The following is a 13,346-nucleotide window of genomic DNA, read 5'->3' on the forward strand; positions in this document are numbered from 1 at the left end:
AATTTTATTTCTATATATTTTTTTATGAATCTTCACACTTAGGCTAGGTTCACACTATTGCGATGCGGGAACGCCGCGAATCCGCGGCGTTTTCCCGCATCGCATACCTCCCGCCGGCAGTTCACACTGCCCTATGCGGACGGCTGGGGGTGTCAATGTTATGTTAATGACACCCCCAGATCCGTCGGCATATCGCAGTGCGATCTGCCGACTCGCACAGGAATCGGATCGCATGGTGTGAACCCCCATGCGATCCGATTCCGTTGCGGACCCAAAAAAGGGTCCTGTGCGAGTTTGCTGCGGGACAGCTGCGAGTTCAGCCATACTATCTGTATGGCTGAACTCGCAGTGCTACGGAGATCGGATGTGATTTGCTGTGCGAATCACATCCGGATCTCCCCCCGCAGCAGTGTGAACCCAGCCTTAAGGTGTTTTGGGTTAATTATTGTATGATGATGCACTAACTAGGTCATTCATAATTTTGTTAAGCGCTACACTATGATTTGACACTGGTTGGGCACCCCTGCTATATAGGGATATACTTTGTTCATATTTCATGTCTGAGGTTTACAACCACTTGAAGGGTATTTTTTTTTTTTTTTTTAAACTTATGGTAATGTTTACCACCCTCAGACAAAAAGATTTAAAAAAAATGAATAAATAAAAAAGGGACAGACTCCATGGAGCATTTGGCCTTTTTTTTTTCCCTATCACCCTGTATGTTTTTATAGACGGTGCTTTAGGAAATGTTTTCTTTTTTTGTTTCCGGCATTCTAATTTAACAAGCCGTGTCCCCAAAAAACACCAGCTCCGCACTCATGCACTATGAGATTTTACGACATTAAACAAACAGCGCACTTCATAGACGCCATTGACTTTGCCTGTGTGGGAACGCCAGCGGCAGACATAATAAAGCAAAGTCCAGGATCTGGGAGCTCTTGGGTGTCACCGCACCATTCACAGGACCCGAGCTGCTGATTTATGGAGCAAGTCAGCCAAGATAATGGGAAGCCCACATTTCATCACTTCCCATTATAATGACAATTCTATTTATAAGTGGAACTCTCTCAATCACCAACTATTTTTATTCCTTATACCGCCAGCATTAGTAAATAGATAGGAAGGTGTATTATATTAACTTGTTTTACTTCCTGGTTTCTGGCCTGGGTCACAATGATGTCATAGATCCCAGGACTCCTTCAGAAAGAGAGGAGGGGTTTCCTTGGCTAAGCACATCCTCCTGCCTGCGTGCCTGACCTAAGGGCAGATGGAATCCAGGAAGAAAATGCAGTGCCAGGACAAGGTCATCTAGAGAAATGGTTCTCAGCCCTGTCCTCAAATACCCCCAACAGGACATGTTGTGGGAATTTCTAAAAATAGCTATCCAAAATACCAAGCACTTGATTTAACCACTTCAGCCCCGGACCATTTGGCCGACCAAAGACCAGAGCACTTTTTGTGATTCGGCACTGCGTTGCTTTAACTGACAATTGCGCGGTCGTGCGATGTGGCTCCCAAACAAAATTGACGTCCTTTTTTTCCCACAAATAGAGCTTTCTTTTGGTGGTATTTGATCACCCCTGCGGTTTTTATTTTTTGTTCCATAAACAAAAAAATTGCGTAAATTTTGAAAAAAAACACATTATTTTTTACTTTTTGCTATAATAAATATCCCCAAAAAATATATAAAAAAACCTTTTTTTTTTCCTCCGTTTAGGCCGATACGTATTCTTCTACATATTTTTGGTAAATAAAATCGCAATAAGCGATTATTGATTGGTTTGCGCAAAAGTTATAGCGTCTACAAAATAGGGGGTAGATTTATGGCATTTTTATTAATAATTTTTTTTTTTTTTTTACTAGTAATGGCGGCGATCAGCGATTTTTTTTATTGTTACTGCGAGATAATGGCAGACACATCGGACACTTTTGGTGCGATTTTGGGACCATTCACATTTATACAGCGATCAGTGCGATTAAAAATGCATTGATTACTGTGTAAATGTGACTGGCAGTGAAGGGGTTAACCACTAGGGGGGCGCTGTAGGGGGTTAAGTGTGTCCTAGGGAGTGATTCTAACTGTAGGGTGGAGGGGCTACGTGTGACACGATATTGATCAACCCAAAATCCCCCCCACCTAGCACAAATCTTCCTCCCCCTAACCCCCCCTCCCAACACAAATCCTACCAAATCACCACTCTTAGCACCACCCTCTCCCAAATTTCCAATCCCTGTACAAGTCTTTTCCCTCCCACTTCAAATTCCCCCCCTTCCAGCACAAATTGCCCCCAAATCCCCCCACCTTGCACAAATCTTCGTCCCTCAATCCCCCTCCCAACACAAATCCTACCAAATAACCACGCTTAGCACCCCCTCTCCCAAATTTCCAATCCTAATACACGTCTTCTCCCTCCCACTTCCGATTCCCCCCTCTCAGTACAAATTGCCCCAAAATCCCCCCCACCTAGCACAAATCTTCCTTCCCCCCACATTCCCCCTTCCAACACAAATCCCCCTGAATCGCCACTCTTAGCACCCGCTCCCCCAAAATTGCCCCTTTTAGAACAGTACTTACCTCCTGCAGCACCCCAAATTCCCCCTTCCAACACAAATTTCCTTCTCCCAATCTCCTTGTGACACCCCCACCCTGACACACATGATAGCACAGTGCCCAGGGCAGCCACCCCCTCATGCCCTCCCCTTGTCCCGGCCCTGAGTGAATGCTACATGAATCTTCTGCCCTTCCTCAAGATGTCTACATCCAGAAATGTTGGGGGGGGGGGGTGTTTTTGAAAACAATTTCTCATCTAAATGAAGCAAGGAGATGCGGATGGATCGGGGAGGGGGGGGGGGGTATGAATTTGATTTTTATACTCTTTCAAATATCCCCCCAGCACTCTGCTCCCTCTTCACCCCAGATGTCACCCCAGCACTTTGACGACTCTACCACTTGTATTGTGACCCCCCTACATCCCTGATACCCCCTACACCAGGGATATGCAATTAGCGGACCTCCAGCTGTTGCAAAACTACAAGTCCCATCATGCCTCTACCTCTGGGTGTCATGCTTGTGGCTGTCAGTCTTGCTATACCTCATGGGACTTGTAGTTCTGCAACAGCTGGAGGTCCGCTAATTGCATATCACTGCCCTACATTGTGGCCTCTCTACATCCCTGATACCTCTAGCACTATAGCCACCCAAGCTACCCCAAGCATTGCTACCCCCTATGCAGCCCATATCCCCCCTCAGCATTGTTTTCCCCCATACACCCTTGATATCCCCCATCACCAGTGGAGATACAGTGCATGTAAACTTTTGGCTATGTGCCCACCTCCAGCACAGGACTCACTTATACCAATCCAGCTGGCAGAAGGAGGGGTGGAGGAGGGAGCATCCCTCCAGGCATCCCAAACCCTTCATTGCAAACAGTGCTGGACAGCCGGGCTCACCATGACACCATCCACAATGCCACTTCCGCAGGCAGTCTCTCAGTGCTGCCGACTCAGCAGCTCCGACTCCAGCTCCTACCCCGCGGCCTCCGATGGGGGTAGGGTTGCCACCTGTCCAGGATTCACCCGGACAGTTCGGGTTTGGAATCTTGTGTCCGGGTTTCAGTCTGCCTGAAACCCGGACACATTATTTAGACTGGACTGTGGCTCCCCAAGTAACTGAGAAACCTTGGATTACGAGCATAACCCGCTCCAGGAGAATGCTTGTATTCCAAAGCACTTGCATATCAAAGCGAGTTTCCCCATAGAAGTCAATGGAAATGAAGATAATTCGTTCCGCATTGACTTTTATTGCATGCAACACCACATGTGGCCAGAGGTGGGGGGGGGGGCGGATATACTCGGGGACAAGTCGGCTGAACTCCTTGGAAAGCCTTGGAAAAGGCTCAGAAACACTCAGGAACTGAGTGTTTCTGAGTGATTCAGAGCATTTCCAAATGGCTCCGAACAGTTCCAAACTGTTTCGAGTGTCCCCGGCGCCCCCCGCCTTTCAAAACGCTCGTTAACCAGGTTACTCATTAACCAAGGTTCCACTGTAGTCACACAAAAATCTGTTGCCATTCGGGAGCTGTGGGCCGCTGTCTGGGGGCAGGTTTGGCATCACTGGGGGGGGGGGGGGCGGGTGCCATGATGTCAGAAAGAGCAGTTTGGCCACACCCACTGTTTGCCACAGCGAGCTGCATTACCACTCTCCTTGGGGCACCCAAAGGTGTCCCAGGTCTTTTATAATCCTATTGTGTATACTACGAAAACAAATGTGCCCAGTGCCGCTAAAGTGTTCGGATTTGGCTTGAAGAAAAGGTGGCAACCCTAGATGGGGGGCGGGGTCAGAGCATCACTGGTGCTGTGGCCCCGCCCCTCCCTGCTGGCTGTGAAATAATAGGTATCGTTCTGCACAGCACGGCGCACCGCTGCCAACCTGCCTCCCCTGTCTATCCATCACTCCCCTGTGTGCCATCATGGGGCCCCCACGTTTGGGGCAGCGTGGGCTCAAGGACCAGATGCTTTGGGGAAAGTGCAGGGGCCCCCCATGCCCCTGGGGCCCCTGGGCAATGCCCAGGTGTGCCCACTCATTAAGACAGCCCTGCCTGCACTCGTGTGGCAAGCAGATGTGCATGTTTGCAGTTACAAAGCTCAATGCCCAAAAAAGCCCAGGAGCTTCTTACATATGTTCTATGCACATAGGGCAGTTCATTGAAATGAATGGGCTGCTCAAATATGCACCTTCATGGGGTGCTAGGGGTAAACCTATATTAATTAAGGTCATGGTTTTTAAATGAGCCTCCGTGGATTGGACATGAAGGCCCCCCGTCCCCCCTGACATGTGACACCTGCCATGCTCTCCGGGGACGGGGCATATAAGGGCAGGTACCCTGACCTCACACATCAGGTTACAAAGTTTACTAACATCGCCGGGATAATCCCTTTAAAAGGTTTAAAATAAACTTGTCCTCTGCCTCTTCCTAATGGGCTCCTCGCCGTTTCACTTCATCCTTTTACATCTGCCGCTAATTCACCTCCGAGGTGTCCCCGGGACCTATTACTGCTACCAATGATTGATGTGTCCTGGGAGCGGATTAAAGGAAATTTGCAGTATTTTTTTTTTTCTTTTAGATATACAAGACGGTGTGATCTGTTTAATGTAAATTGTCTTATCAGTGAGCTTTAATGTGATAAAAATAAAATAAAAAAAACCCCTGTGTATATGTGGAGGCTGTAAATACAATATATATTGTCAAAAGTATTGGGACGCCTGCCTTTACACGCACCTGACCGGGCCTATTTTTCAGACTTGCTGTTTACAATCATTTTTTATTTTTTTTGATTAAAAAATTACTTAGAACCCCCAAACATTATATATATTTTTTTTCAAACACCCTAGAGAATAAAATGGCAGTCGTTGCAATACTTTTTGTCACACCATCTTACAAGCGCAATTTTTTGGGGGAAAAAAATACACTTTTTTTAATTTAAAAGATAAGACAACAGTTAAGTTAACCCAATTTTTTTTTTATACTGTGAAGGATAATGTTACGCCGAGTAAATTGATATCCAACATGTCACACTTCAAAGTTGCGTCCACTCGTGGAATGGCAACAAACTCTGAACCTTAAAAAATCTCCATAGGCGATGTTTAAAAAATTCTACAGGTTATCAGTTTTGAGTTACAGAGGAGGTCTCAAGCTAGAACTATTGCTCTCGCTCTCCCGATCGTGGCGATACCTCACATGTGTGGTTTGAACACCATTTTCATATGCGGGCGCTACTCACGTATGCGTTCGCTTCTGTGTGCGAGCTCGGCGGGACGGGGCGCTTTAAATCTTTTTTTTTACTTTTTATTTTGGCTCTGTCTTTTTAAAAAAAAAAAAAAAAAAATTTTTGTCACTTTTACTCCTATTACAAGGAATGGAAACATCCCTTGTAATAGAAAAAAAGCATGACAGGACCTCTTAAATATGACATCTGGTGTCAAAAAGACCTAATTTCTCATATTTACACCAAAATGCAATAAAAAAAAAACACCAACTAAATGTCATTTTTTTTTTTTGCAAAAAAAAAAATTCCCCTTTAAGACCATTGGGCAGAAGTGATGTTTGATGTCGCTTCCGCCATCCAATGGTGTGGAGCCAAGTGGGGGCCATCTTTACTTCACTCCGTCATCCAGCATGTGAGTGGAGATGACCCGATCGTCTCCGCCGCTACCGACGGCTCTGGTAAGCAACGGAGACCACTGCAGCGCGGTTTGCGATCATTACTAATGACCCTAAAACGAAAAAACAAACAAATTTTTCGGCGGTGCACATGTCTGCTTAAGAGTTCCCTTCACTGGAACTAAAGGGCCAAGCCCAACCCCTGAAAAACAACCCCACACCATAATCCTCCCCTCCACCAAATGATTTGGACCAGTGCACAAAGCAAAGTCCATAAAGATATGGATGAGTGAGTTTGGGGTGGAGGAACTTGCCTGGCCTGTACAGAGTCCTGACCTCAACCCGATAGAACACCTTTGGGATGAATTTGCCCTTAATCAAGATGGCCATGGCCAGAAATGCTAGGGGGGTGTTTTTCAAAGTGATTGCTTAACAAAATAAAGCATGGAGACACGCATGGATGGGGAGAGTTTGCTTTGAATAATAAAAATTAAATTAAACAGAGTTTTTGGTTTGTGGTGCTCATATGCAGTGAAAATCCACTTTTAAGATTGTTTTTTCCTTTATTTTCAGCTGGTGATCCTGCCAGTAACACATTTCTTGTCCTCAGGTGACAACGCTAAAGTTGGCCATACACTGTGTGAATTTTTGGCCGGTTCATAAAGAACCTGCTGAAATTTGCTCCATGGCTGCCTTCCACCCAACATCCCTTCATTATAAAACCAAAAGGAAGTGGGTGGAATATCGATGGCTGAACACTGGCTATATCCAATCAGATGCAGATGGAGGAATCCATTTTTTTTTTTTGTTCGTTCCACCTGCACCAGTCATTAACCATGTCCGGACCGCTGCACGCCGATATACGCCCTTACTTTGAAGGAGGATATCATTGTTATGGCAACAACTAGCTGCCATAACCCTGGTATCCTCTTGTTCGGCTGGAGGTCCGCTTCAAGATAAAAGTAGTCTCTGTGCCGGGTTCGCCGCAAGATCACTTTTATCGGTCCCCACCCCCCACTGCACTCCGGCAGTGCTGGACTGGGACCAAAATTTGGCCCTGGACTTCATCCAGACCGGCCCACTTTAATTTTGCACACAAGCACAAAACAGTATATAAACTATACGCAATTGTGCAAAAAAACATAAGGAGTCTTTACTAACCTCTTTTATTATTTCACTTATTCTTCTCTGCATTTTTCTCATCCTTCTCACATCACTGCGTGAAGTTGAGGGCAAGCCACGCAGCCATTACTTTGACGGGCTGTCACTGAAACCGGCCCACTGAGCCATCGGCCCACCGGGAAACTCCCTGTGGTCCTGATGGCCAGTACATGCCTGCACTCCGATGCCCTCTGCCGCTTACCAGAGTCGTCGGCAGCGTGGGAGGCGATTGGGTCCTTCTGCTGGCTGGGCATGGAGATGAGTGAGGGAAGACAGCCCCCACCCGTCTCCATACCATTGCAGGGCGGAAGCGACATCAAAACGTCACTTCCGCTCATAGCTCTTAAAAGGACATTTTTTTAATTTATTTTTTTAAATGACAAATTTAAAAAAAAAATGTATTTAATTTATTTTTTATTTTTTGCATTTTAGTGTAAATATGAAATCTTAGGTCTTTTTGACCCCAGATCTCATATTTAAGAGGTCCTGTCATGCACAATTATTATTATTATTATTATTATTATTATTTTTTTTTTTTTTAAACAGTGTAAAAATAAAAAATAAAAGGTAAAATAAATAAGATATTTTTTTTTTTTTTAAATGCACCCCATCCCGCCAAGCTTGTGTGCAGAAGCGAACGTGTACGTGAGTAGTGCCCGCTTTTCAAATCACACATGTGAGGTATCACCTTGATTGGTAGAGCGAGAGCAATAATTCTAGCCCTAGACCTCCTCTGTAACTTAAAACGTGCAACCTGTAGAATTTTTTAAATGTCGCCGATGGAGATTTTTAAGGGTCAAAGTTTGTCGCCATTCCATGAGCGGGCGCAATTTTGAAGCATGACATGTTGGGTATCAGTTTACTCGGCATAACATTATCTTTCGCAATATTAAAAAAAAATTGGGCTAACTTTACTGTTGTCTTATTTTTTTAATTCAAAAAGATGTATTTTTTCCCAAAAAAGTGCGCTTATAAGAGTGCTGCGCAAATACGATGTGACAGAAAGTATTGCAACGACCACCATTTTATTCTCTAGGGTGTAAGAAAAAAATGTATAATGTTTGGGGGTTCTAAGTAATTTTCTAGCAAAAAAAACTGTTGTAAACAACACATCTAAAAAAGAGGCCCGGTCCTTAAGTGGTCAATATGTAACTCGTATTTCTATTGGTAGACAAACAAAACATGTGATGACCTTACAATTCTTCCTATGTGCAGGTATGGGACCCGGGATCTGATCATCTGCAGTTGCAGTTGGAAGATTTGCTGGAACTTCGGTGATTCCTTGGCACAGCAAAAGGATACTTCAAGAGTCTGCATGGAGGAATATGGTCTACAACAACGTAAGATTTATTTTTTTAGAGAGGTCGTTATTGTATTGCATTTTATTACAGCAGTGAAAGTAGGCCCCGTTCACATCTGTGCGACGATTCTGCCCGCATTTCCAGATCGCAGCAAAATACCAAATGTGCATTTGGGTGACATTCGTTGCTAAAGTGGTTTTAAAGTCTGAAGGTTTTTTTTTTTTACCTTCATGCATTCTATGCAAGAAGGTAGAAAATCTTTGGTTTGCTGCCCCCCCCCCCCCTTTATACTCCCCTGAGCCCCCTCTCAATCCAGTGATGTGCACAGGAGCCTTGGCTGTCCCAGGTCTCTCTTTCCTCATTGGCGGGGACAGCAGCAGGAGCCATCGAATGCCACTGCTGTCAATCATAGCCAGTGAGCCAATGAGGAGAAAGCGGGGGGGGGGGGGGGGGGGCGACTATACGGGGTTGATTTACTAAAGGAAAATAGACTGAGCACTTTGCAGTTGTTCCAGAGCTTAGTAAATGAGGAAAAGCTGCTGAATTCCATCATCCAATCACATGCAAGCAAAAAGGCTTTTTTTTTTTTTTTCTAGCGGCGTTTTTCTGCCGACGCACCTCCCGCCCCAGTGTGAAAGGGGCCTTACTAAAGCTGGAGAGTGCAAAATCTGGGGCAGCTCTACATAGAAACCAATCAGCTTCCAGGTTTTATTGTCAAAGCTTAATTGAACAAGCTGAAGTTAAAAGGTGATTGGCTACCATGCACAGCTGCATCAGATTTTGAGTGCACCTGTTTTAATAAATCTACCCCAAAGTTCCTCCATTGCTAGATGTGAATGAGTCCTAAAGACAACTTTTTTTTAAACTTTTATTAGATTTTTTTTCATTTTAGATAAGGGAGGGTTGTAACTAGGGTTGCACTGATACCAGCTTTTTACTGGCGAGTATTTTTTGGGGGCGGGTGGCAAACCGAACAACCAACCCCCCCCCCCCCCCCCCAGTCAGTCGGTTGGTCAGTGGCCCCTACCCCATCACCGGTGGATTCCATTTTCTCCCTCCTCCTAGGCAACCAATCAGGAGTCTTCTCTTTTCGGGCCAATCGGAAAACGATCTCACACCCGCTTCTGATTGGCTGCATTGAGGAACAGTGAATGATTCAGTAATATTCATTCGCTGTTGTAACACACCTGGGTGGGCTCCAGTCGCATTCTCTGGGACCCGAGCCCACCCTATTTTGAAGCCTAATAGAGCCTCTGGCTCTAATCAGGTGTTTCAAAAAACACCCCCCACCAATGTAACTCATGCGCCCCATGCCCTGAAAGAGGCCGGACGCATGAATAGCGGGTGGCCGCGGCAGCCGTGGATAGTGGATCCATTGCATATAGGGGGGTGGTCTGGAGAGAGAGGGCAGTGTCCGGGTGCCCTTATTGGTCAGGCCACCGCTAATACCTTCAGTCAAGTACTCACTGATACAGAGTACCGATGCGTTTGCGGTGCGATTTCTGCCCATACATAATGAATGGCTTCAAATTGCACTGCAAAGAATCCCAATGTGATTTGAACTGGAATGCGGTGTGGCAAATGTTGTGTCCGCCCCCTCTTCTACCTGAAGCTGATTGGCAGAAGAATACTCATAGATCAGAACATATCAATAATTGCATTATAGGAACTCTCTTTTTCCTGGTGCAGAGCGCCTATGATTGGCTGCTTCAGGTCAAAGAGTTTGAATTTCTCCACATAATAGAGGGAAGTGGGAGCACAAGAACCATAGGAGGAGGAGGAGGAGAAGGGATTCGTCATAGAAAAGGTTCTTCTTTTTGTGAAATAATAATGAAGTGATTTTAGAATAAATTAATGTCAACTAAAGTTCATCTTAGTGTCACTGGGGCTGGTTTACTGAAATTGGAGAGTGCAAAATCTGGTGCCGCTCTGCATAGAAACCAATCAGCTTCCAGGTTTTATGTCAAAGCTTAATTGAACAAGCTGAAGTTAAAGCTGCACAATTAATCGTGATCTCGATTCACCCCCTCTGATGATCTTTATTGCAGAATTTGCCTATTTTTTCATATAACAAGTGGAGAGACTTATCTGCCCACTCAGCTGTCAAAAGAAAACATTGGTGGCATTCTGCCAAGTTTTTAAAATGAAACATTGTAACTAACTCTTCCTCCTTAGATCAAAGGGAAACTTCTGCGTGTAAAGAAAAAATCCAGGCAGTCTGCCAAGTTGTTAACATGAAACACTGTAACTAAAGCCCCGTACACACGATCAAACAATCCGGTGGAAAAGTCCGGCGGACTCCGGACTTTTCCACATAGAATGCGTTAAGGTGAAAAAACATTTACCTTTACAACCCCTTTAAACTAGAAGGTCTTGTTGTTATTTCAACCTGACCATGTAACCAAAAAGTAAAGTATTCCCGTCACACTAGACAAGGGTACTGCCGAAAAATGTGTTTTTGTTTAATTCGTTTTTCGGGTCATTCGTTATGATCGCAATTCGTAAATCCATAAAATTTGTAAATTCCAAAAATCTGAAAATAAGAAAGAAAATTTGAAAAGAATAACTAACTGACTAAAGCCTCGTACACGCAATCGGATTTTCGGCAAAGCGCCAGACTTTTGTCCGAAGGGCGTGTGCCGGGATCTTGTCTTGCATACAAACGGTACACAACTGTTGGCCAACAAACACGAACATAGTGGCATACTACGAGGAATTTCAGCTCTTGAGCGCCACCCTTTCAGCTTTAATTGTTAATGGTACCCCAAACATGGTTAGCGGGCGCGTTTTGTCACGTGGCAAATGTGCTACAAACTCGCCAAAACGCACAACGCTCTATGTCTAAAAGAGTCGAGGGAGCTCCTTTAGCGTGTTTGTTGGGCTTAGGGCCGCTCACTCAAGTCAATGAACACACGACACACAGAAACACGCGCAAAACTTGCAAAAAAAAACCCCACAAGCGGGAATGTACGATTCCTCAATGTAAAATGTGAATGGGGCCTGAAGGCTGAAGCTTTAATTGTATCAATTACGATTGTAAAAAGTACCTGGAAATCAGTTGGGTTATTTTAAAGACACCGCTGAAAGCAACACCCAGCTCTTGTATAAGAACACTCGGCAATCTACAGGAACTTGTTATCCCGCTTTTCTGGGAAAACACCTAAAAATGTTCAGGTACCATAAAAGTACCAAAATATACGGCTCCTTCCATCTACCGATAGGATGCCATGTGATGGGTGAAAGACAACACTCCCGGAAAAAAAAAAACGAGTGCTGCTCAGCCATTCAATGCCATGAATACAAGGCCTCTGATTGGCTGAGGTAGGAGGCTGGCATCATGATCTCAGAGCAGAGCGGCTTCGGTGGATTGGTCTGCCTGCAGGGCGGGGGATCGCGGAAAGGTGAGCACTTCAATACCGGGCACTTACCCCCCTTCCTGCCCAGGACAATTTTCAGCTTTCAGCGCTGTCACACTTTGAATGACAATTGCACGGTCATACAACACTGTACCCAAATGACATTTTTATCATTTTCTTCCCACAAATAGAGCTTTCTTCTAGCAGTATTTGATCACCTCTGGGGTTTTACATTTTTTTTCTAAACAAACTATATATGACCAAAATGTTTGAAAAAATATAAGTTTTTCTTTGTTTCTGTTATAAAATTTTGTTTTCTCCTTCATTGATGGGCATTGATGAGGCTGCACTGATGGGCACTGATGAGGTAGCACTGATGGGCAATGATAAGGTGGAACTGATGGGCACTGATGAGGAGGCACTAATATGTAGAATTGATGGGCACTGATATGTGGCACCGATGGACCCCGATAGGCGCCACTGGGCACCGATAGATGGCACTGATGGGCACTGATAGGCGGCACTAATATGCGGCACTGATGGGCACCGATAGGTCGCACTGATGGGCACTAATAAATAGCACTGATGGACACTAATAGATGGCACTGATAGGCAGCACTGATGATGAGGTACTGACAGTCATGAATGATGGGCACTGATTGTCATCTGTGAAGGGAACTTACAGGCATTACTGACTGTCACTTTGGGCACTGCCTGTCACTTTGGGCACTGACTGGCAGCAGATGGGCACCGATAGGCGGCACTGATGGGCACTAATAGATGGCACTGATAGGCAGCACTGATGATGAGGTGCTGACAGTCATTAATCATGGGCACTGATTGGCATCTGTGTAGGGCACTTACAGGCGTTACTGATTTGCACTTTGGGCACTGACTGTCACTTTGAGCACTGACTGTCATTTTGGGCACTGATTGGCAGCTGTGGTGGGCACCTCTGATGAAGGCTGAGCTTGTATTCAATGCGCTGATTATCAGCGCAGACCCCCCTCTGACATGAGAGCAGCAGATCACGAACCAAGGAAAGGCGTTTACTGGCACTTCCTGGTTACATGTTGTGATCTGGGAGCAGGAGCTGATCTGCGGGTACCGCGCACTCGATATCGACCGGCATCCAGCATTGAGGCGTCCTGCCTATGTAAACAAGGCAGATTGTCATTCTGACAGTAGGGAAGGTATGGATCCTGTGTCTCTGCAAAGCAGGGACAAGGATCTATGCCTTCCCCTAGTAAAAGCACCCGCCCCCACTGTACACTAAAACACTGGCTCTGCACACAGTTAACCCTTTGATCGCCCCTGATGCTAACCCCTTCCCATCCAGTGTCAGTACAGTGACAGTGCATATTTTT

The 13,346-nt window shown here is 45.3% G+C and overlaps 1 protein-coding gene across 3 annotated transcripts in view; it reads left to right on the forward strand.

The window, feature by feature from the left end:
- The window catches only part of LOC143997631 (uncharacterized), a 379,606-nt gene that overhangs the window by 266,169 nt on the left and 100,091 nt on the right, over positions 1-13,346 (forward strand). For all 3 annotated transcript variants that reach the window (XR_013277713.1, XM_077493334.1, XM_077493333.1), the window contains one exon: positions 8,538-8,662. Coding sequence is in view for 2 of the 3 variants with exons in the window: in XM_077493334.1 (XP_077349460.1) it covers positions 8,538-8,662 (125 nt within the window). In the remaining variant the exon portion in view is untranslated. The remainder of the gene's footprint in view (positions 1-8,537; positions 8,663-13,346) is intronic.

This window comes from Lithobates pipiens, unplaced genomic scaffold (assembly GCF_037356315.1).
Source record: "Lithobates pipiens isolate NorthernLeopardFrog02 unplaced genomic scaffold, aLitPip1_a1.2 Scaffold_19, whole genome shotgun sequence".
NCBI lineage: Eukaryota > Metazoa > Chordata > Amphibia > Anura > Ranidae > Lithobates > Lithobates pipiens.